General features: G+C 38.3%; 1 protein-coding gene across 1 annotated transcript in view; it reads right to left on the bottom strand.

Moving 5' to 3' along the window:
• The window catches only part of DISC1 (DISC1 scaffold protein), a 188,439-nt gene that overhangs the window by 101,407 nt on the left and 63,914 nt on the right, over positions 1-23,118 (bottom strand). The window contains exons 7-8 of the mRNA XM_050972620.1: positions 10,124-10,178; positions 4,931-5,033 (exon numbers count right to left, since the gene is read on the bottom strand). Of these exons, the coding sequence (XP_050828577.1) occupies positions 4,931-5,033; positions 10,124-10,178 (158 nt within the window). The remainder of the gene's footprint in view (positions 1-4,930; positions 5,034-10,123; positions 10,179-23,118) is intronic.

Here is a 23,118-nt window from a genome sequence, read left to right as displayed (position 1 = left end):
TCCATCAACCCAGGCTGCTGCTGGAATCAGGAATAGGAAAGTGTGGAACCAGCCGTATCATCTGACAAGATGCAGCCCTCTATTGGACTCCAACTCATCAAAAAACTGAGCCTTCATGAGAAGGCACAAAGGAGCATTGCTATTTTTGCCTTTAAGGCTAGGCAAGTTCTGCAACCATTACCTCAATTCTCAGAAACAGAAAAGCTGAAGAAACCAGGAACACCACTACCTTCCAGAGAAATACAAATTAGGAGCTGTATGCAGCACATCTGGGGAAAAACTCAACATCATACCAAGAGCTATGTGTCCATTCATTTTTCTAAATGAAATGACAGAAAGCAGCAGGAGCATGAAAATGAGGCATCCACATTAGCATAAACCACAGATGGATGGCTGAAAATGTCCTTCTGCCTGCACTGGCATCTTTCAGCCTGATGGCTCCGTCCCCTCTCTAACACACTCATTCCCAACAGGAATACTTAGCACCAAATCTGGAAAGCTGGGGGCTCTTTTTGTTACAGTTGGATCCATGCAGAATTTGCCCTAAATGAGCATCAAACAGCAGCCAAAGAGGCAACAGCCCTAATATTAAGCTTTGTGAAATATGCTATCTTGTATTTATGTCATGTTATTTATAAAACTATGTTTTTACATTGACATAAGGAATTATATTATTATATATAACTATTGTACTGCTGGAAATCATCCCACAACATCATTTCCAAGCAGCTCCCACTTCCCAGTACTTAATGAAACAGAGGTAATGATATTTATAGGACCATGACACATGGTCTCTTACTTGTCTATGGTATAGACAATCTAAAGATTTTCAAACTTCAAGTCACCTCACTCTAACTTCTGTGTTTGGATCTAATCTGTGTTTTCAAAAACAGAAAGTTAACAACATGAATCTCATGGATAACTACATAATGAACACAGTATTTCATTCATGCCTCCTTGGTTTCCCATTAATTCACTTTCTGGCTATCTAGTCCCATGCTAATATGCACTCTCAAGAGGAAAAAAAAGTTCTCAAAGAGTCTATGAAAATATTGTAAAATGTACCTCCATAAACCTCTTTTATTCAAATATAGGAAAGAGATTAAACAGGACTAAAAATTCATTTTAGTTTGCATCTTCCCTCCTATTCCTAAATTATTTTCTCACTAAAGAAACATTAGAAACACACCATTTCTTATTACTTCCTTTTGTATAAACAGATCCAAGTATGAAATAAGCTTCAACAGTATTTCTACAGTAGTGTTCACACTTCTTAAACATCATCTTATTTGAATTTTCTTACCAGCTTAAAATTATTTAATCTGAAATTTATTCCCTAGAAAAGTTTCATGCTAAATAGAAACACAATATTGAAAGAAAGAAGAGAGTATCAGGTACTGACACGTTCTTCCTATAACTGACTACAAAATTTTATGAGCATGTTAAGAGCCACTGTAAAAAGCAGCTGTTGGAAAAATCACATGCAGGTTTCTAAGCACTGACATTCAAGTGGCTTTTTAATAATTAAAGACCAACCAGATGCTAAATGATAATAGTTCATCGATGAGGATTTGCAAATGTGCATATGAAAACATTTCATGACATCAGGAGAACTTGTTACTGATAATTACCTAAAGCTACTGACTTAACAACTGGAAGAATATAGGATCCTTCTAATTATCTCTGGAGGAAAATGCTGGACTAGCATCTCCAGAGTATTAACCATTAGATATTTGTCCCAACAGGCCAATCAGATGTAAGTGAGCTGTTGATATAAAGGTTCTGAACTGTAACTGTTGATAGAAATACTTCTTGAACATGTAAGTATGGGCTTGTTTTCTTTTTCCCATAAGAAAGCTGAATGGATTTTAATTTAATTTATTTTATGGCCTTCAATAATCCAAATATTCACAAACTTTCTTTTTTCTCTTGCAAATTCAATTTTATACTTCTTCCCAGGATGAAATAATAGGAGGGAGAGGCATTTATATGCATAGTATTGTCTCATATCTTTACAGTATCATTTATCATATAGCCTTAAATTCCATGGTGTTGCATTGATAAGACTAATAGAACTTCTCCCTGCATTGTATTTATCACAGCATTTTCCTCCAAAAATAAGATCAACTATATTCTTACATTTTTGGTGCAAATACATCAATATTTTAAATCAATGTATTTGTATTAGAAAGTACAGTCCATGTAGCAAATGAATGTTGTCTGAAGCGGTCAAGATAGCCATTAAAGGCTGAGGTATATATTATGCCTTCCAAGTCATCACATCATTAAGCCACCACATATAAGCTCTGAAAGCTAATTTTCACTTAATAACTCTATTCTTTGGTTCATCTAATCAAACTTTTGGGATCAAGTCACCTTTTTGCTTTGACACTGTTCCACAGTCACTTAACTCTAACTGCTTCCTCAAGAAAAATGCTACTTTAATCAAAAATGATGTGACAGCTGTATAGAGAAAAACAGTTGTTCTCAGTATCCATTAGGATTCCATTGGAGAAACTGTCTGAATGAATTATCTAACTGCTACATAAGAAGAAGTTACAGACATTTAACCCTGCCTGATATTCACAAACCAAACGAAAACCTGTAAATGTGACCACTAAACTATATTATTATTGCATATTTACTTATGCACACTATAATTCTTTCTGAGCTTCATGCTGTTCTAAGACTGTCCTTAAACAATTGCATATTATCACACCAAACATTCTTCCAACTCCTAACAATTGAATAAACCCAGGCTGTTCATTAACACTCTTGGCTGAGAGACCAGGGAATATGCACATAAAGTACCTTGCTTAAATCTTAGCCAGTATTTAGAAGGTTAAGACCTGCTTCTTAACTATGCCTTCCTTAAGAGGCATGCCTTCATTTACTCCTAACACATGAACACACAGAAACTAAAGCAATTTATCCTTCTCCATTATCCACTGGCTTTGCCTTATAAAGTTAAAAAAAAAAAAAAAAAAAAAAAAAAAAGACAACAGCATAACCCCCACTATTTTTATCTCTTCTTTCCTCTTTCTTCTTCTGCATTTAACAAATCTTTTCTTCCTGATTTGCTTCTCTGCTAGCTAGCTCCAGCTCACTCTGTATCTTGGCTTTTCTGATTTTATTCACCTCATGCCATAAAACTATTTCTGGTGTTTTCAGATTTTTTTTTTCTTTTTTACTTTTAGGTCTTCAGAGAAAAAAAATTCTCTTTATTTTTGTATCTCCCCTGTGTCCTCTGTATACAACTCTACATTTTACATAAACAGGTACCACCACATTGACTATATGTATCTATATCTTACAATGAGGTAAAGAAATTACAGTACCCACTTTCACTAAATTACCTTTTGTCCTTGATTTTCAACCATGCCATGCAGAATTTTGCCTTAGTAACAAATTAGGATTGTATCATTCGCAATCATTAAAATTCCCTGAAGCAAGCGTAAAAGAAGAAACAGTACTTTTAACAGTACAAAGAAATTGCACTGATACTTTTTAAAAAGCATAGAAAGGCAGTCAAAGAATTGTAAAAAACAGTTTATAGAAAGAGCAGCATTAAATTGACTTTGGAATTCATTCCTGAAACAACCAACCTCTTTTGAGAGCTAACAAGTATAAAATGCTGTTATGAATGTTTTGGAAATGATCCTCAAGCTGTCACTCACTCTCTCCAAGTGTCAGACTGAGATACAGCTTTTCTGGCCAACTGCTTCCTACATGTGGTCTGTAGTTCCTACTGCATGTCCACTTTATGGGCTGTTTTGTTCCCAAACCATAAAACCCCTTTTCTGAAAGTGACAAAGTCACCTATATTTAAATAGTCTAAGGGTAGAGAAGGGCAATTGCCTGGTTTACCTCTTAAAGGCTGAGAGAAAAATAAAGAGGATTTCCATTTTAAAAAGGTATTATGAGAAGAAAGGAAATTGAGCATGGTCAGCACCAATACAGGATCTGGGCTTTAATTTCCTTTAAGATTTTGCTCAAGCCTGACATTATCCACTTCTGGCAAACAAAACATGTGACACTGCCCAAGGTTTCATTTTAAAATCATTTGTGTGTGCAATATAGGTTCTTGTATATAATTGAAAAGATAAATCACATATGGAGAGCTACATCTCATCTTGACACGTATCAAATACCCTTTAGCCTTTCTTTACTTGGTGTAACACTGGAAAACTCCTTGCACTCAGATCCACATTCCCTTCTACTCAGCTTCCTCTCTGAGGCAGGTGCTTAGTAAAGAGACACCTACTGAAACATTTGCTGAATTAGAAAATCCACCTCTTCCAACTTAAAAGAAAGGGCTGATTTGCCTTTTTTCCTTGGTGAACAGTGCAGCCATCCCAAGCAAGTGGCATGTAAGGCTGTTATGTATCACACTCTGTAATCACATTTCAGTGGTTTACTGGTTGTAAATAATATGCATGAGTGCTCCAAGGATGAAAGTGCTCTTTTGCTGCCAGCATTAGTTGTTTAATGATCTGAACAGCAGAAGCTGCCAATTATTGTATTCCATTTTAAAGTGTCATTTAAAGCCAGACTTGTAATTATGATACCTTAGGTATACATTTACAATTTAGCTAGAGAGCTCCAAGAATGTAACTTGAGGAATCCTGGAACAGTTACTGATGATTATACATCAATTTCACCTATGGAAAAATACCATGTGTTTTGCATGTTAATGGTCTACCTCACAGCATCAGCTTTGCCAGTAGTTCCAAACTGTGGAGAGGGACCTGAAGTACCTTACACAAGGCATTGCATAGCCATAGTTTAGTTCTGACAGGCTGGTCACAACTTCAAGGGATCTGCTCAAGCACATGAACAACTTTCCCTAACAAGTGTGTTATGAAGGGGTCAATAAGTACTCTAATACACTCCTTAACACTGTTAATCCTTCTCATCACTTAAAACTTACCTGAAACAGCCAGCATTTTGGCTTCAAGTAGAGCTGGTAGTTGAGTCTCAATATCACTCACTTTCCTCCTCAAAGTACTGCAGAGTTTCTGACTCGTGCAAACCTAAATTGAGGCAGACAGCCATGATATAGAATTCATTCATGTAAAAGTATAAGGCAGTTGAAATGGTGCTTCAAATGCTCTTGGTTAACAGACATGACATAACATCCTGCAGCAAGGTAAAAAAGCTTAATAAAAAGTGATGTCTTTACAGAAACACCCAACATTGAATCAAAATGTCCAGGCTGTGCTGCACATTCTATTATTGAAACAGGGCATGGTATTAGCATTAGCTACCTGCATGAGAGAGGACACGTTCCACTACTACATACTGAGGTTGCACACAGAAGAATGGCCATTGTGCAAATTCTGTACAATTTCAGTATTAATAATCATGCCTGAAGTGGAGCACAACTAAACAAGTATTTGGAGATTAAAATTCCAAAACATACAACGTGCACTGATTTTTATACAAAATATACCGTGCTCTGCATTTTAACTGAAAAAAGGCAAAGCAGCCTTATTTTTTTACAGAGGCGACAAACAAGGCTTGATCACCTTGATACTGTACTTTGTTTAACATCAGCACACACACATGACTAGGGTTCAGGTTTCTGACTTTCCCATGCTCTCTTTTTTGTCTTTTTAACTGGAGGTCCTTCAACAATCAACAGGATTTGGTACTGAAAACATGGAGATAGGAAAAATAGAGGAAAAAAATATAAAGGAAATTCACTTGTTTCTGTATTTTACATTTCAGTGTACACTGCCATCTCAGAAAGAGCTTATACAGCATGCAGAATTTATACAAATCCCACATATTTAAAACTGTTGGAGTTTACTCCATATTGCATCATTTTGGAAGGAAAGCAAAATGAACAAACAAAAACCTTTCACTGAACTAAGACAAATCCCTTGTACTGGAGGCAGATGCCAAACACTTTCTTAAAATAGTAGCTGACACTTAAGAAAACATTGCATTCATTGGAAACAAAACTAAAGCAATAGTCAAGATAGGCACAGGCCAGTTCTGAAATGATGTCATGTGAAAGGAAATCTCCAGAGAAAAGCTTCCCTGCCTTCCTTCACTTTTATTTTTCCTACCTCAAAAATAAGTGCTTATTAACAGAGGCACAGTTATCACTTCCTTTTATAAAGCGCAAAATTTTATAGTTCTAATGGTTTATCTCTTTGTGCAGTTAAATGATAATAATTCATACATAACACTAGCTTTAAATCCTTTTAAACTAATAACACCCTCTTGCTTTACTGAGATTATCTGTTAACTATAAATGGGTCATCTTTTTTGAGTCAACAGAACTAGCCTCCAAGCAGTAACTGTTACTTGTAAAGACTTCAGAGTCATTCTATTAATTTAAAAACACATATGGCTTCTGCACCTACTATAATTTTTTAATTCCCAGATATTTCAATTTGTTTCAGCACCCCCTTCTAAGCGACTCACCAGCTAATTCAGTTAAAATGTTTTTAAAACCCCAAACCTGTCAAAGGTGAATAAAAGTGCCTAAAAAACCCAAAGGCCATTTCTGTCTCCCATCTCCAAAATAAATCTGAAAGTTTTTAATGACTTCTTTCCAAGCAGCACTCTCTCTTTAGGGGCATTGAATGGCTCAGTGAATTGCAATTAGATGGGGAATCTTTCAGCTCCAGGAAAACTGCATTAATATATCCCATGCTGGTAATAAGTTAAAGTCATTATCACTAGACAGCTGTTTGGCAATTATGCAAAATAAGGTGGGATGTTTAATCAGTTTCTAGTGAGCACTGTCCACTTTGTAAGCCCCACTGTCGGAACAAAGCTTGCTGGCACTCTTTATTAACGGACCAAATTGCAGGGACCAGAGGCAGAAAGGCAGCCCCTCCAACTCAGAGATGATTCTTCTGGAACATGAGATAAGTAGGTTGCTGGGCCCCTGCTTGTATCTATGTCCCATGTATTCTGTAGATAAATGAACAACATTAATCTTCAGACCTATCATATGGCATAGCTCAACACAACTAAATGAGCAAGTGGGAAAGACAAAGTAATAACCCCTAAACTAATGGCACTGCTTCTGAGTTACGTCAGGTCTACTCTACAAGCTCCAATCCTTTTCATTTTTTATAATTATTGTATCTTCATAACAGATCCCATTATTCATTACAGTAGCTAATTCAGCCACTAAGGAAAGGTTATTTCTTAGCTAACAAAGATGGTGAACATTCACAGAGCCAGTGTCCCAGGCTTCCAGTGAACACCATCCTTCACTAACCAGCCTGACTGCAGGGGCCTGTGGTCCCAGCAATGCCTTTCCCTGCTCTCAGCGACCAGCTCTGCTGTGACCCACAGACCAACAAGCTCAAAGTTTAACAAAAACTCTCTTTCAGTTTCAGCAAAGTGTTTTTGCAGACAAGTATTACCTTATTTATTTTAATGTCCTCTTCAGTGGTTTCTGACTTTTTTTAAGGCAGACTTTATTTTTTTAAAGGGCTCTTGTTTAGGAATATACCTTACAAATCTACATTCAGATTGAAATGTTACTGAAAAAAGCAGCCTATCTGAAACCACTAGGAAGCCAGTTAGCAAAGATATGCGGAATCAAGATGAAAAACAGCAAAATATCAAAGGCAAGTTTGCCCATTGTCATCCTCTTCCATCTTCCCAGCTTATGATCTTAATCTAAAGCAGCAAAAACAGGGACAAGGACAGCAAGTAAAGCCCTGGAATTGACTCTCCAATCATCTCAAGAGAAAAGAAGTTTTGAGTAACCTTCGCATTTCTTTAAAACAGCACCTTGGAAAAGATAAACAAATTCTTCTAACACTGCCCAAAGGAAGAAACAGTCTACCTGGTTTCCCACACAGCACAATCTTGCCATTAGTGAAAGCAGGTATTAATTTCTGAAGGAAGGTGGTGAACAAGGGGCAGCACTCCCTTCATTAGCAGGCAGAAGTTAGCTTTTGCAGCCACAGCTGAAAACGAGAGAGATGAGAGAGAAAAGGCCATTGAAATACCAGTGGCACAGGGGAAAAGGATAGACCTTTGACAGAGGAATGTTTTCCCCATACAATAAAAAGGTTTAAAAGACCAGCTCTATTTATTCTGAGATGAAAATAGAAGCATGAGATGATATGAATAAACTAAATAGGAAATTATTTGGAGGAGTCTCACTACATGCTTCCTATCTATCTTCTATAACAAATAAAAGTCATCACACAGGACTGGAATAAAATTAAAATAGTATTTTATCTATGGAAAATTCAAAGGGAAAAAAAAACCCCAAGCTGTGAAAATCTACCTCACAGACTTCTCTACTGCTACCCAATGGCTTCAACTGTTATTGAAAAAGTGTCTAGATACTATGGTGATAAAATAAAACCTCATGAGACATTTTCTGGGAAATAGGTAAATTCCATACCTTATGCTTTAGCTTGCAAATGGCTTGAAACAACACTTGAAACATCACTCTGAGCTACTTAATGTCTCATTCATTTTAGTAGATGAGCTGTAGGTCAGTTACAATAATTTCCTTGATGCTTTATTCATAGTCATATAAAAAACAGAGGGGTAATCATTGTTATAGTCTATATTAATTTTCCCAAGATGTGGGTATAAGCAAGGAATAGAGAAAATGAGCTCAAAATAAAGTGGAAGAGAAGGAAGAAGGGGTTATGAGGTGCAGTCTTCAAATTATCTGTGAGAACACAGGCAATTCCTTTAGCTGTCCTGGAGGGCTTGAGACCCTGCCCAGAGGGCTCAGACACCTTGCCACAGAGCCCAAGACCCCCGTGCCTTTGATTTAGCCCTTGGAAAACACAATTACCAACCTTTATATGAAGGATTACAAACCACAACAGTTTAAGTAGATTGACAGTGAATTTATCACAGGGTGCAAAAGTAGATTTTGGGGTTTTTAGGATGGGGATTCAGGGGGCAAGATGGAGGAATTGGGGCATGTCCAGCCTTTCTCCTTCTTCTTCTTGGCCTCCATCTTCTGCTGTGATGTTGGCACTTTTAGATTGGTTGAGAGTAGAAGCTCACTGTCTAACACAGGTGATAGGTATTGGAAAGCAATTGTAAACATGTTATATGTAGTTTTTAGTATAAAGACATAACACAGCCCCGGGGGCAGGCAGAGTCCTCTGACTGTCCTGCGGGATGGACCTCGGCTGGGCAGGAGAAAGAATTTTATAGATAAGACAAAATAAACAACCTTGAGACTGAGAAATGAAGAGCCCTGACTCCTTCTTCAAGAGCTGGGCTGGGAAAAAAGACTTGTAATCATTTCTCAGGGTCACTCTGAAAAGCTAGAGACCCCGAGAATTATCTTTTCAACAGTGCAAGGTCAAAGTGTAGGCCAAGATGATTAGGAAGAACAGATGATGAAGGATAAAATTTTTACTGATTTAGGCAACTGCTATTAGAGAAAATGTGAAAAACAAGTTTATTTCAGAGTAAAAATTCATTATTAATCAAAACCCAGAAATATTTTTCACTTCCTGTTTCATATAGATCTCTGTGAATTGGCTAGAATAAATGGATTTTTCTTTTTTCTAGAGCATTCATGGTCCAACCGGGCCATCCTGAAATAAAACTTTAGTGCTCCACTTCTTGAAAGGAGCCCATGAAATAAGAAAGATAAAGAATCAACATTTCTAGTTAGAAACAAAAATTATGCTAAATATGCTGTATCACTTTTCTTTGTATTTTTAAAGGGTATGAAAATAAGATTGCTAGCTAGATTATTAGTGAAATGGTGGGGGAAAGAGGTAGTTCATTTATGCTCTTCTCTTCACACCAACAAAACCAGTTAGAGAAGAAAGTAAGAGATTCTGTATTAAGAGCCAAAGCATTCAGCTGTGACCATGATTTCATGAAATTGAGGAGCGTGTTCCTGAACGGAGACCTCAGCAAGAGCATGGATTGCTAGTAAAAAAGCTGAGAAAGAAGAGATTGCTCTATCTGCTTCCTGAAGTATTATAATCCCTGTGGCCTGTTCAAACAAAAACAGGGGAGGGCTGTTCAGTACATGTTTAAAAATATTTATGTTCTTAGAAGGACCACCACAAAGCCAACTTCCTAAAACAAAGACAATATGCATGCTATGATCTGCTTCTGTAAATATTCTGAAATACTGAAAACATGTACTTACTTTGGCAGTAGTTTCTTTAATGGACATGCTGAACAGTTGTTCTTTCTCCTGAAGGCTAAAAGGAAATAAAGTAAAATAAATTAAAAAAATTAAAAAGTTTACCTCTGCTCAACATGGTAAGACACATTTTCATATGGAAATAAAGGGTTAAGCTGACTCATACCAACACAACAGAGCCAATATCAAGACAAAAACTATGCTTCATTTCAGGGTTGCTAATCACTAACCAACATCACCTTTACAGTTCTTTGTTAACAAGAATACAGATTTTACTTCTCCTTTGAAACACAATTATGATTATTTGTGTAATCCTAACACCTAAAGCAAACTTAGAAGTTCCCAGCAATGTCCAGGACTGGTGTTTTGCTAGACTATCATCCAAAAACCTAACACAAAGGCATTTCTGACACAAAGAACTGGCAATTTACAACCCAGATTTCAACTCTACCAGAAAAAGTTCAGTTACAGTCACTTGTTCTCACAGTAATTTTACAAGAAATACCAGCACTCAGTTTCTTTAGATCCATAAAAACCTAACAAATATTTGTACCAAATTGATGCAACAGTGGTCTGAAATTGAGGCATCACCCATGCTTGTATGAACAAAATGAAAAGTTTTTTTCCATATATTATAAGTATGTAGGTTTCCTACTTTTCTATTACCAAATCTAAAGCAAACCTCTGCCTTTGTTTCTAGCAAATAAATCCGCCATTTGCATTTTTAACATCAATTTCAAAAATCCAAGTCAAATCAAACATCAGGAGTTAGGAGAGAGGTTATTTCTGCAATTTTGTTTTTTAATACTCCCTTCTCTCTGACTCAGGAAGTGTACACTTTTTCTATGGTGTTCAATTACTTTATCACACACTATTTTCTTTTCTGTCAAACACCTCAGTTCTGTTTACGTGACAGTCAGCATTCCCCATTAGCAGAATCTCAATTTTTCCTCATGCCTATGTTGTAAAATCTCTATTTCTTTCATGACCGTTACTATTTTTCCCAAACAAGAACTAATGATATATTTCTGAGCTTATCTCTAGTGTTAGGCATTGAAATATCCAAACATATCAGAGACATCACTGGATTTATTTCAGTGATACTCCTGCATGACAAGGCAGCGTTGTATTAATTTTACAGGTGGAAGAAACAAAAGCCAGGGTTATTCAGGGAGCACTCTATGACTGAGTGCCTGTTTTGACATGCACACAGCTCCTGCTGCCTATGCATTCCTCTTCTGTATGCATTTCAGTTTTCCTTTGAGAACCTGCCCTGATTTTCCAAGCACAGCACTTACTGAGCCTGAGTTCAAGAGTCAGCATTTTCACAGGGATGAATCCCAAAGCAGGTGAAGCTGGAGTTGCAAACAGCTATTGATCACTTACAGAAAGGCTGGTTGGACCATCTTGGCCAACTGCACAAAGGAGTGAAATAGCCTCAGAGGCAGAATTCAGAGTATCATTTAATCACATTAATGAGGCACCTATTTGCATTTCTCTCCCTAATACCCTGCTTCAGGGAGCACACATCTTTCCTATCTACAGCCCAGCCAGGCCTGTCACCTCATTACCACCCCAGCACCTGTGCAATGAAACAAACAGGAATGCAGCTGCCTACCAATGTAAAAGTGTTTAATGACATTTCTCACAGAATCTCAAATGTCTCCCTCTTCTACAGGAATATATGTGCAAAAGACAAAGCATTGCTGGTGTAATGATGCCATTATCAGCTCCCTGCTTGCCTCTGGGCATGCCAGACAGAATGAACTATTTAGCCACTTCTTTTCTTATGCTTTGGAGCTCCCAGTGACTTTCAGCATCTCCCACAATTGGCATCTGAGCTGGTCAGGTTATGTAAAAAAGAGATGGGCTTTGTGTACAGATGTCAAGGGGCAGCAGCAAGGCTGCAGTGTGTAATTGAATGAATACTGGGTGACTGACCCAATTGTACTGAAAATGCCTCATAAAATTCAACTCTAAAGACCCAAGCCATAATAAAATGTAAAGTGCAGTTTTAGCCAGAAGAACAACAGTATATAGATGGCAACTCTAACAAATATCTTCCATGTGCTCTTCTTCTCATCTGTTTCCTTTCCTCACAGAAAGCTCCCCCCAGGTTCATACATTTCACTGCTCTGCATAATTCACACAGCTAGCAGGAAGAGAGATCAATTTTTAACCTCTTTTGAAGCAATGCATTCAAAACAGCATGGCAAACTAGGACCGAGTTGTCAAATCTGCATTGCTAACAAGGATGCACAAACCCATGCAGACTTTCAGGACCAGGTGCTGAGTGGGGAAAAAAACATTCTCTCTACCCAGATTTCTTTTTCATGAGTCTCTAACAAGTCACTGAAAAATAAATAAGGAATCAAATGCTGCCACTTCAATGACAGCAAAACTACATTTTAAAGACAATTTTGTGGAACTATAGTTTTAATGGAATTTTATATTAATCTGACCAATATCAATAAAGGATATCATTAGTAAGCAATTAATTTGACCAAAGCTAGTGATAGCTGGAATAACCAGAGACTCAGATCTAAAGATCCTTCTGTTACAGATACAGCATTCACACAGACTCTTACAAGTGTATTTGTTTTATTTATGGCATGAATTTCACAGTAATATTTTGTTTCAAGTCCCTGTTAGCCTTCAGAGTGATACCAGAGGAATCCCTTACCCCTTGCAGAGACTAGCCCATCACACAATGCACACACAGCAATCAAAACCATGTAGGAACCTGCCATTGTTACCAACTACAAACTGCTTTTAACTACGTTTATTCCCAGGTTGTTTTCTTCTACCACAAAACATTGTCACAGAGAAGCCCCTCACAAGCTTTCCAATTAACTGACAAGGTAATGACCCACAAGAGTAACCAGGCAGTCAATACTGATTCATTCTGCCAACAAAGAGCTTTAACCGCCATGATCTATTACATGTGACTTGAACCAGAAACAGCATTTTCTTTTACAACCACCCTGGAGCATCATATTTCATTTTAAGAGGGGTATTCTGTCTGCTTAAAAGCTGCTTTAGGTATTACTACAAGGGTAAATGGCTTTAGAAAGAGCTCTTTGGAATAACACAAAACTCTTGCCTGGGAAGGCGTCCATAGTTTTGACTCGTTGCTATTCTCCTCTGACAGAACAGCCTATCAAGAGTTTGACAGCTTCTCCTCACAGTCTTAGCAATCCATTATGAGGACCATTTAGAACTTACTTCTCAAATTCATTATAAGCTAACTCTATCCCAGAGAAAGCAAAATTCTTGACCCAGCTGATGAAAGGACTAGAGCAAGACAGGAATCCAATTAACACAAATTTAACTGACTAAATATGAAGGAAAAGAAAGGTTTTTAACACTTGCAGAATCCACAGCAATCTATACCTCATGTGCAGTATATCTTCATTCACGTAGATGGCCACACAGGCCTTTCACTTGAATGACACACCATGGACTGACAAACATTGGGATCCATTAGGAGGAAAGAAGAACAGGAATGTACACGTGCTACGTCCCAGAGTATCACTGCATCCAGGCTAGACTAGAACGGGAAAGCAGGAGCTGGGAATTATGTAATTTCTGGATGACACATGAAGCCCTGCTTTGGCAAAACACAGACTTTGGCTGGAGAGCTGCAGGAGGGTGTGGGAATGCTGCCTGTTCAGGAACTGAAGCTGATCTGGCACGTAGCAACAGATTATGGGAAAAATTTTAAGATCCAAACACTTCAGGCAGTACCCTTTAAGTACCTCATTCTACTGATATTAAAGAGTAGCTACTAAGTATATTTAATTGTAGTAACACAGTTGGAACCTGATGAGATGATGATGTTCATAATTAGGAATGGTGTGCAGGCAAAACAAAGGAAGACATTTCAACACAATAGGGGACAGAGGGAAGAATAAGAATCAAGTGGCCTGGGTCCCACATCCCTCACTCTATCACACCTTCCCACATTACCACAGAGGACATTAGGTGTCACGATATAACAGATAATGTTTCAAATGTCTTTTAAAGAATCTTCTGAGAAGTTTAAATTTGCATGCAAGAATTACAGATACTGTGGAAGTGGTTTGTTCAAAAGAAGGCTAACTAGCACAATACTGGGAAGAATGGCTTTCTCCAAAAGGAAGGCATGTTTCTGAATGTCTTTCCTTCCACTATGCTAGTATACTTCCCTTTGCATACCAAGCTATTATGTATTTACGTTTCACTTCCTAAGAAAAAAATTCAAAGAATGCAAATGGGCAAAAGGCAATTCATGCTGTTCTCTATATTCAATATATATAAATATACACACCACTTAAACAGAAACAGTTCCTGTATTAATAATAAAATTTTTAAACAGCAACAAAAAGTGCAGTCAGAATTTAGTTTTGTATCTACACAACAGAGCATACCACACACAGGGTACCAATAAAAAACAAATAAATCCTGTACTAAAAATTCATATTTTTCATAGAGAAACTAAGCTGCCATCTCTGATCCCTGCCTGAACATACTGAAAGACAAGTAAAAAGTCCTTTAACAGCAAGTATTCTCCTTTACATTACTGTCACCTAAAAAATTATTATAGATCTTGTCATTACACTCCCAATCTCCACACCACAATACAGTGCTTAAGCAAAAAGCACTTTAATTTCTTTAAAACTAAGCACAAGTCAGAACAATTTAAAACTACCCATATTTGAATTTCTAATTCAAGAACAACAGCCTAGAAGCCCACGCTCAGATTGTATGCAAAAAGCATGATGGGCTGAACCCTCCATTCACATGAATATGTATTTCCTTCTAGATAAAAATCAGCAAATTTAAACAGTTTACAGTTTGAATTTGGCCCAGAGTAATGAGACTGCCCGCAAACAATAAGGTTATTGTGATCATTCTCATGATCACAACTGCAGAGACCATGGCTTTTACAGCTTAATGTCTTCTAACACTATTCTTGCTCCAATTCTGAAGCCACAAGAAGCTATACACTCTTAGAAGATAAAAATATATAAACCAAGCCCTACACTTGTAATCTTGCTTTTAACAACAAACAGAAGCTGACCTTCAAAAAGAGCTTTTGTCCAGACCCTTGCAAAAAAAAAAAAAAAAAAACAATCACAAGTGCTACTTGGGGAAGCTTTGGTGTAAATGTCTGATACACTCTACATCAAGGCAAAAATCCACCAAAAGTCTTCAGTATATGGACTTCCCTGTGCCTTTAGAGAATAAACAGTATAAAATCAAATCAATAACCTCCTTGTTTTTTTAATAGTTCCCTCATTGGGCATATTTCAGAAAGTTTTGAAAACAACTCATAAAAAAAAGAGCTTTGAACAAAACTATATTTAACAAGAGGCATCTTTAAGCTAGACATGTACAACTAGGACTAAAGATAAAAATAAGAAAACATACTTGTTTCCAAAGTTTACTTGAGCAAAACTAACAGATGATTATTTACAGACACTATGGGCAGATTTTACCAGGACAAGACCTAGAGGGCGTTGCTGGCCCTACACTTCTGCTCAATTAGGGACATTCAGGGCTAGAATGCGTTAGATGCACAAAGGTAAACCACCACTTTTTGTTCTCTTTTGAAACTCTTGACCACAAAGTGAATTCTATCTAATCAAGAAAGAAATAGGATTGTCTCATAAGCCTGTCTGGGTTACACATCTGAGTATCACCATACCCAGAAAGCAATTTTTCAGCCAAGTACATAAATTCCTTTTCATCTTTGTGCAATGATCCATGGGACTTAAAACAATGGTATTTTCACAGCAGCATATCTTTTTAATGGGAAGTAAAACCACTCTTTAAACTTAAGTCAGGGTTTTCCAAATAAACTCTGATTTTTATTTTGATAATGCAGCCCACAGAAAACTTCTATATGATGACAGAGCTAGTTAAAGAATTATAAAAATAGAAAATTTCTGCTCAACTGATGTGGTAAAAATCCAATTTCTCTATCAAAACCTGAAAGTGCTCATGAGGACATTAAAGACAAGTAGAGAAAAGTTGTTCTTAACTCATAATAAAAATGAAATTTCTGGCAGCTGCAAGGACTAGTCACTGTATTAGAAGTAAAATGCAAAGTCTCACCTTGGAAAACTTCCAAGCTCAAAATTTAATCTGATTTGAGACAACAACTATCAAGAGATGTACTTTAAGGTACAGGAGCATAGCACTTTCTGCACATTTCAATCTACAAAGTTCTCAAAGGAATATGAATGAGAACCTGAGATTATGCACCTACCTCTGAGTGATCAGAGAGCTAGTTTTTCTTCTTTTTGAAGAAGAGCAATTTGCTCTTTTTCAAGCTATCATTTGCAGAGCAGTATTTCTTCACTGTTGCTGTACCTCAAGGATTGCTTTAATACATGTGCTTTCCCACTCAGAATTTTTCAAGAGTCAGAACTGGAAATATACTTTCCCAATGTTTGTATAACCTCAGCTTACCAACAGGGTGTCTCACTGGCTCATGGGTTGCTCAGTGACTGTACTTGCCTTTGTCAACTCTCAAAGACTTACACCTATAGGCAGTTTACTTAAAAAACTCATCATCCTGCCCAGCTGTTGCGTACATAAAAACTTTAAAAAGAGTCAACTCTTATTTGCTGAGTGCTGCCAGAGAGTAGCCCCACTTAGGAGACCTGAAGAAAAATCAGGGCATTGGATGACACTTCACAATTTTCAATAAGAATGATTAATAAAGTGGTTTCTTAAATGCCAGCAATACAAGGACAGAGGCAGAATCTCAGTATGGTTTTGGGGCTTTTACATAAAATCACTCCAGCAGAAAAGACAGTTCACAGACACCTGAAGATGCTGCTGGCATCTTAAATCATCACAGCAAGTTCAATTTTTATTGCCATGTATTGAGAAACCTTCTGATCCTATAAATCACCATTCAGACAGCCAAACCAGCTGGCTGTTCCAACCAACCAAAGCATTCATATGGTGCTAGATTTCCCACCACTCTTCTGCCAGCTGATGCTGCAGGGCAGTTGAAGCAGTTGTTGCTTCAGCTGCTATCAGGAACAGGAGCATCAGAATGAGAACAAAGGGACAATCAAACAGCTATCTGCAGGAGCAGCTCATCACATCCTAACTAACACTTTCCCCAGATTTTCTGATGTATCAATAGATCCCCATTCTTCTGCTACATCTGTCTGGAGTGCACAAAAACTAGAGCTTGCCCACAGCAGTTGCAATTATTCTCCTAAGAATAACATCCATTTTACTTCACTGACTGAAAGGGTCTGTCCCTGGATATTGTTGCTAGCTGTTTCTCTTCATTATATACAAACTAATTTAGTATCACACATTGATTGAGACAGCTGGTCATTTTTCCCTGAAGAGAAGTAAATCTCATTGTGCACATACCCAGAGGAATCCGCACATATGTGGCCTGGGCTTTTTAGGCTGCTACATCCCACTGGATGCTGTTCAAGCAAGCAGGGGGAACCAGATGCTCAGCAGGGAAAACCAGATTCCTCATTACACCATACACATGAGCACTCAAGCAAGTGTTACTTATCCTTCTGCTGCGACTTTTTCCTACTATAACACTGCTTGGAAGGACAAAAAACTGCATTTAAGATTGCTCCAAAACAATTCAGGTTGACAGCAATAGCTCTGTCCTCCATGTTGGAAGACTGGCTCTTTCCTTTCCCTGCTCAATTTTTAATTCCCCCTGTTCTTCCCAAGGAAAGCCAGTGCCTACAGTGTGGGAGTAGACTTTGCAGAAGCCCTTTTTCTTCCCTACAATGGGAGTCCCCTCTCCTCCTCCAGCGGGATCAGAGTCATTATGAACTTCTGAGCCACGTTTGCACCTTCACAGAAAGCAAATTCACATCACGTGCAAAAGCACAGACACTTCATGGCACATTGCTCCTCCTAGATTTGCTGCCACAAGAAAGGAAACAAAGCCACTTGCCCATGAACTCTACTCCTAGGCAAAGAACAAAGGAATGAAATTAATCCTAGGCAGACAAAATGGAGAGGAAAAGACCTATCTATCTATCTATAAGAAAGATGAACCTCTGAATCAGTCAGCTCACAAAAGACGAGGCAGATCTCTTCTTTCACCTATGACTTGTCTTAGCCTCTTACTTATTTGACTGTAGTCAAATACTTTGAGAAAGCTGAGATGATGGCTTTGTCAAAGACAAACCAGGTATGGGACTAGCTGAAAATGAAACAATCATATTATCAAGGCTCAAGCTGGGTTATGACATTTGATAAGAAATTGGGAGTTCCTCCGGAATGGCTATTACAAAGACCCAAAGAGACTCAGATGGGCGTTTGGGATAGTGGCTGTAGAGGCAGAGGACATTAAGCAGTTGAACACTTTGCATGGACTATCAGAAAACCCATCTGCAGTAGGACTCCTGAAGTGGAAGAACAATGAGTGCCAATTGCCACCTCGATGGTGCACCACCAGCAGTATCGGATGAATCGAGATGCCGTGATTCCCATCCACAAAATGATCTGTGAGCTGGAGAGACAAGGGGTGGTCAGCAAGACCCACTCACCCTTCAACAGCCCCATCTGGCCTGTGCACAAGTCTGACAGAGAATGGAGATTGACTGTGGACTATCATGGCTTGAATGAAGTGACTCCACCGCTGAGCGCTGCTGTGCCAGACATGCTGGAACTCCAGTACGAGCTGGAGTCCAAGGCAGTGAAGTGGTATGCCACCACTGACATTGCTAAGGCGTCTTTCTCCATTCCTCTGGCAGCAGAATGCAGGCCTCAAATTGCCTTCACCTGGAGGGATGTGCAGTACACCTGGAACTGACTGCCCCAGGGGTGGAAGCACAGTCCCACCATCTGCCATGGACTGATCCAGGCTGCACCAGGAAAAGGGTGAGGCTCCAGAACACCTGTAGTACATCAATGACATCATTGTGTGGGGGAACACAGCCTGTACTGAGAAAGGGAAGAAAATCATCCAGATTCTGCTGGAAACCAGTTGTGCCATCAGGAAGAGCAAAGTCAAGGGACCTGCCCGAGAGATCCAGTTCCTGGGAGTAAAGTGGCAAGATGGATGGCGTCAGATTCCCACCGAGGTCATCAACAAGATCACCACAAGGTCTCCACCAACCAGCAAGAAGGAAACACAAGCTTTTCTGGGTGCCACAGGTTTTTAAAGAATGCACATTCCTGAGTACAACCAGACTGTGAGCCCTTTCTGCCTAATTACCCACAAGAACAACACTTTCCAGTGGGGCCCTGAACAGCAGCAAACAGTCTCTCCCAACAACAAAAAATGACAGCCCATTCCAAATACTACTTTCCTAAGTTAGTATGTGAAACTATGTTGAAGTCTTCTTTCCCACTTTACTCGAGTAGACCAAGTTCTCTAAAAAACCCAGCTCTTTTGCCCTTATCAGGATTTGTCTTCAAATGAAGTTGCTGAATATTTTGAGTACACTCCAACAAAAAGGATTTACACCCCACTGAGTACTTGTGCTTCATTTCTAATTGATCTTTCTCAAATGAATTCCAGAAGTCACAAAAGCAGAGTGAACTGGCTGCATAAATGTTCAAGTTCAGTTCCTTGCACCACTGGCCACCCTCTAATAACTAATACACATAACAGAGAATTTCCTTATCTTCAGACGGTCCCACAAACCCACCATAGAACAAGCACTTACTAATCAAAACCTGTTCCACCTGAAGAAGAGGTAGAACATTCTAATATTCTGAAAGGTATATAATTGAATTTCTTTCAACCAGCAATCAGTGCCCAGACAATAGTCCAGATGGAGCAGTGCCAGTTATTTTAAGAATGGCATGCTGTAAGAACACAGGCATCTGCAGATAAGGATAAAACAAAGAAACTGCAAAATGAAACTAAAAATAAACTGAAAGAAAACAGATTTCCCTAGTCTGTGTTGTGAAATGGAAAGAAACAAATAAAGGAACTAACAGATATTGAAGTGAACAGGTCAAATAATTAATATGGTCTTCCTTTAGAATTAGAAAATGCAAGTTACACTAGTTAAAACCACGTATTTCTGAAATGGTGTCCAGTAGCAAATATGAAAATTATATATTTGGATACCTTTTGCAATCTCCAGAAGAAAGTACTTCATGCTGAAACACGCAGACCCATTTTCCTCTGATTTCAGTGTGTTGTCTTCAGTTAAAACACTGGCATGTCACAGTGCACACAGCACCAGATGCTCCCACCTTTTAAACACATCTCCACACAACCTCATACAAGTGAGCTGAGCTTTTGCCCTGCAATTTCCCATTTTAAAATAATGATTATACCCTTTAGCTTACCAAGAGCAATTAAGCCTGTCTGGATGAGCAAAACTACCATATTTTGCAGTCTCAACCTCAGTGAGAATTCCCTGTCAAAACATTTTTCTTTGCCCATTAACCAGCAGGTTTTAACCGTGTCTTCCAATAGCCCTCAAGTAAGGTCCCAGGGTAATGCATCTAACATTTCTTAATTCTTCAAATTCAAAGCACGCTTTAAGTATTGACAAAGGCTGTTTGTATTTTAAAAGTTCAGCACATACCAAAGATAAGGCAAAACAAAGAACACTCCTGAAAAAATAACAACACTCGAAAAGAAAAATAAGCTTAGAACCAATGCTCGTCCCAGTGTTGCTCTTTTCCTCCTTCACATAGAAGGGCAAGTACTTGGCAAGTCTTCTTTGTTTAACATATCCTGTCATGTTCCTGGAAGTTTGCTTCAATATATTGAACAATTTTTTATCTTTTAGTGAGCTGCAAGCCACCAAATACAATTCATTACAGCACAGATTGTCTTAAGAGATGCTTCACACTAGCCCTGCCTGTGTTACTCCAGTGCCGAATGCAATTCATGTAGTCAACAAATAATTATGCAAAAGCACATTACAGCAGTACTTTACTGACAAGCACAATGTTGCTAGAATAAATACAGAGTATCTTGCAGCCCAGCAGTGAGGAGTTTGCAATTTACTGTCCATTGATATTGAACTTTCTACATAATCACTGATCTTTAGCACATGTGCATGAGTAACAGCTTTATTTCTCACACAGATAGCTCTAAATTTAGAAAATTTTTTTTCTCCTCTGCAATTATTCATAAATCAAATGCAAATTTCTAGAAAAATCTCTTCCAGATTAACTATGCCAAGACTTTGGAATTTAAAACTATTATGTTGAACTAGCATCAACAAAGTATGTAAACCTGTTACCTAATAGGCAATACTTCTGCCACAAGAAGTACTGATTTAGAATAAGCCAATGCAAGTTGCAACCATGGAAATTCTGGCAAGACAAAGGAAAAGGAGTTTACAGCAAGAGTGGTGAAGTGCAGGATGCCTAGCAAGGCTGCAAAATCTCCGTCTTTAAAGATATACAAAACTCAGAGATATAGGGCCCAGAGCAACCTGATCTCACTTGGAAATTGTAGCCTCACTTTGAGCAGAAGTTTAAACAAGGTAATCTCCTAAATTATTGTTTAACTGTCTGACAGTCTGGGGGATGCCCATAGGCACAAGGGAATTATACCCACACCAAATATCTTACTATGTGCATGATGCTTTTTCATCTTACAGAAGGAGGACAAGCCTGGATTCAGACATAAAATCTCTGTACTTGAGGTATGATAGACTGCACAGCTCAAAAAGGAAGCCACCCATCAGTTAATCTGAAGAAACTCTCACTGTTAAATAACTGCATTTATGTGTCCTGTACTTGGTTTAGCTGAGATGGAGTTAACTTTCCCCACAGTGCTTTGCTTTGCATTGGTGGCTGGAAAGGTGTTGGAAGCACACCAGTGTGCACTGCCACAGCATCAGCCCCCTCCTTCCAACATTCTGCCCTCCCACACCAGCAGTAGGCTGGGGTTAGGCAAAATCCTGGGAAGGGACATACCAAGGACATCTGATTCCCACTGACCAAAGGGACAGTCCATACTACAGGATGTTTGGGATGTCTGCTGATATAAAATCTAACAAAAGGAAGAGGAAGCAAGGCCATTCATTATTTACAGTGCTTGTCTTCCAGAGCAACCACTACAGGTGCTGAAGCCCTGCTTCTTGGGAAGTGCCTGGACATCCCCTGATGATGGAAAGTAAAGAGTAAAACCCTTGCTTGCATGCATGGAAAATTTTGCTTTTACTTTAGTAAACTGCCTTATCTCAACTTATGGATTGTTCTCCATCTTATTTTCTCTCCCCAGGCCAGCTGGGAAGAGGAAGTGATAGAGTGGCTTGGTGAGCACCTGGTGTGCAGCCAAGGTCAACACACCAGAGGAGTCCCAACAGCAGAACTCCAGCTATGGGAATGAGAGCAGAATCACCTGACCACTGGTGACAACAAAGTCAACAAACAAAAAAAACCAAACAAACACCCCTCCCCCCCCCAAAAAAAGAAAAAAGAAAAAAGAGAGATTTCATTCACTGCATCTTTTAAAAATAAACAGAAAGGAAAGAAATTATTTTAAAATTTTCATTCCAGTTATGAACTCATTTTGAATAATGAATGCCTGTTTTCTCTCAAGTGATTGTGCTGTTCATGGTGCTAGTAAGCAAACAACTCAGAGAAAATTCCTCCTGAACCCATACTATTTAACTCACTTTTAAATAACTTCCCAGCGAAGAAAGTGCAAATATTACAACAGCAATGAGAGAAAAAAAAAAATCTGAATATTCTTTCATAAGCAAATCCAAAACCAAGAAAACTCAAATCAGTTTCTCAGACTGCCTAAGATCTTTTATTCCTCAATCTCAGAAACACAGGTATAAGATATTATCAAAACAAGCTAAACTTAATGCAAGAAACTATTTCTCATAACCTAATTTAAACTTTTAAACATATGTCAAAAGAGAAGAATACCACCTCTATAAAATGTTCTGCTGACTTACAAAAAATCTGTATAAATTAGCACACATGAGCAGCAATTTCTCATGAATGTTAATACAACCAAACTAAATCCAATAAACATGATGGGAGATAAAAAATTGCAAGCAACATGGTTATTGCTTTTC

This window comes from Serinus canaria, chromosome 3, assembly GCF_022539315.1.
Source record: "Serinus canaria isolate serCan28SL12 chromosome 3, serCan2020, whole genome shotgun sequence".
Lineage (NCBI taxonomy): Eukaryota > Metazoa > Chordata > Aves > Passeriformes > Fringillidae > Serinus > Serinus canaria.
The sequence above is the reverse complement of the archived record's forward strand: the minus strand, read 5'-3'. Positions and strand labels throughout refer to the sequence as shown.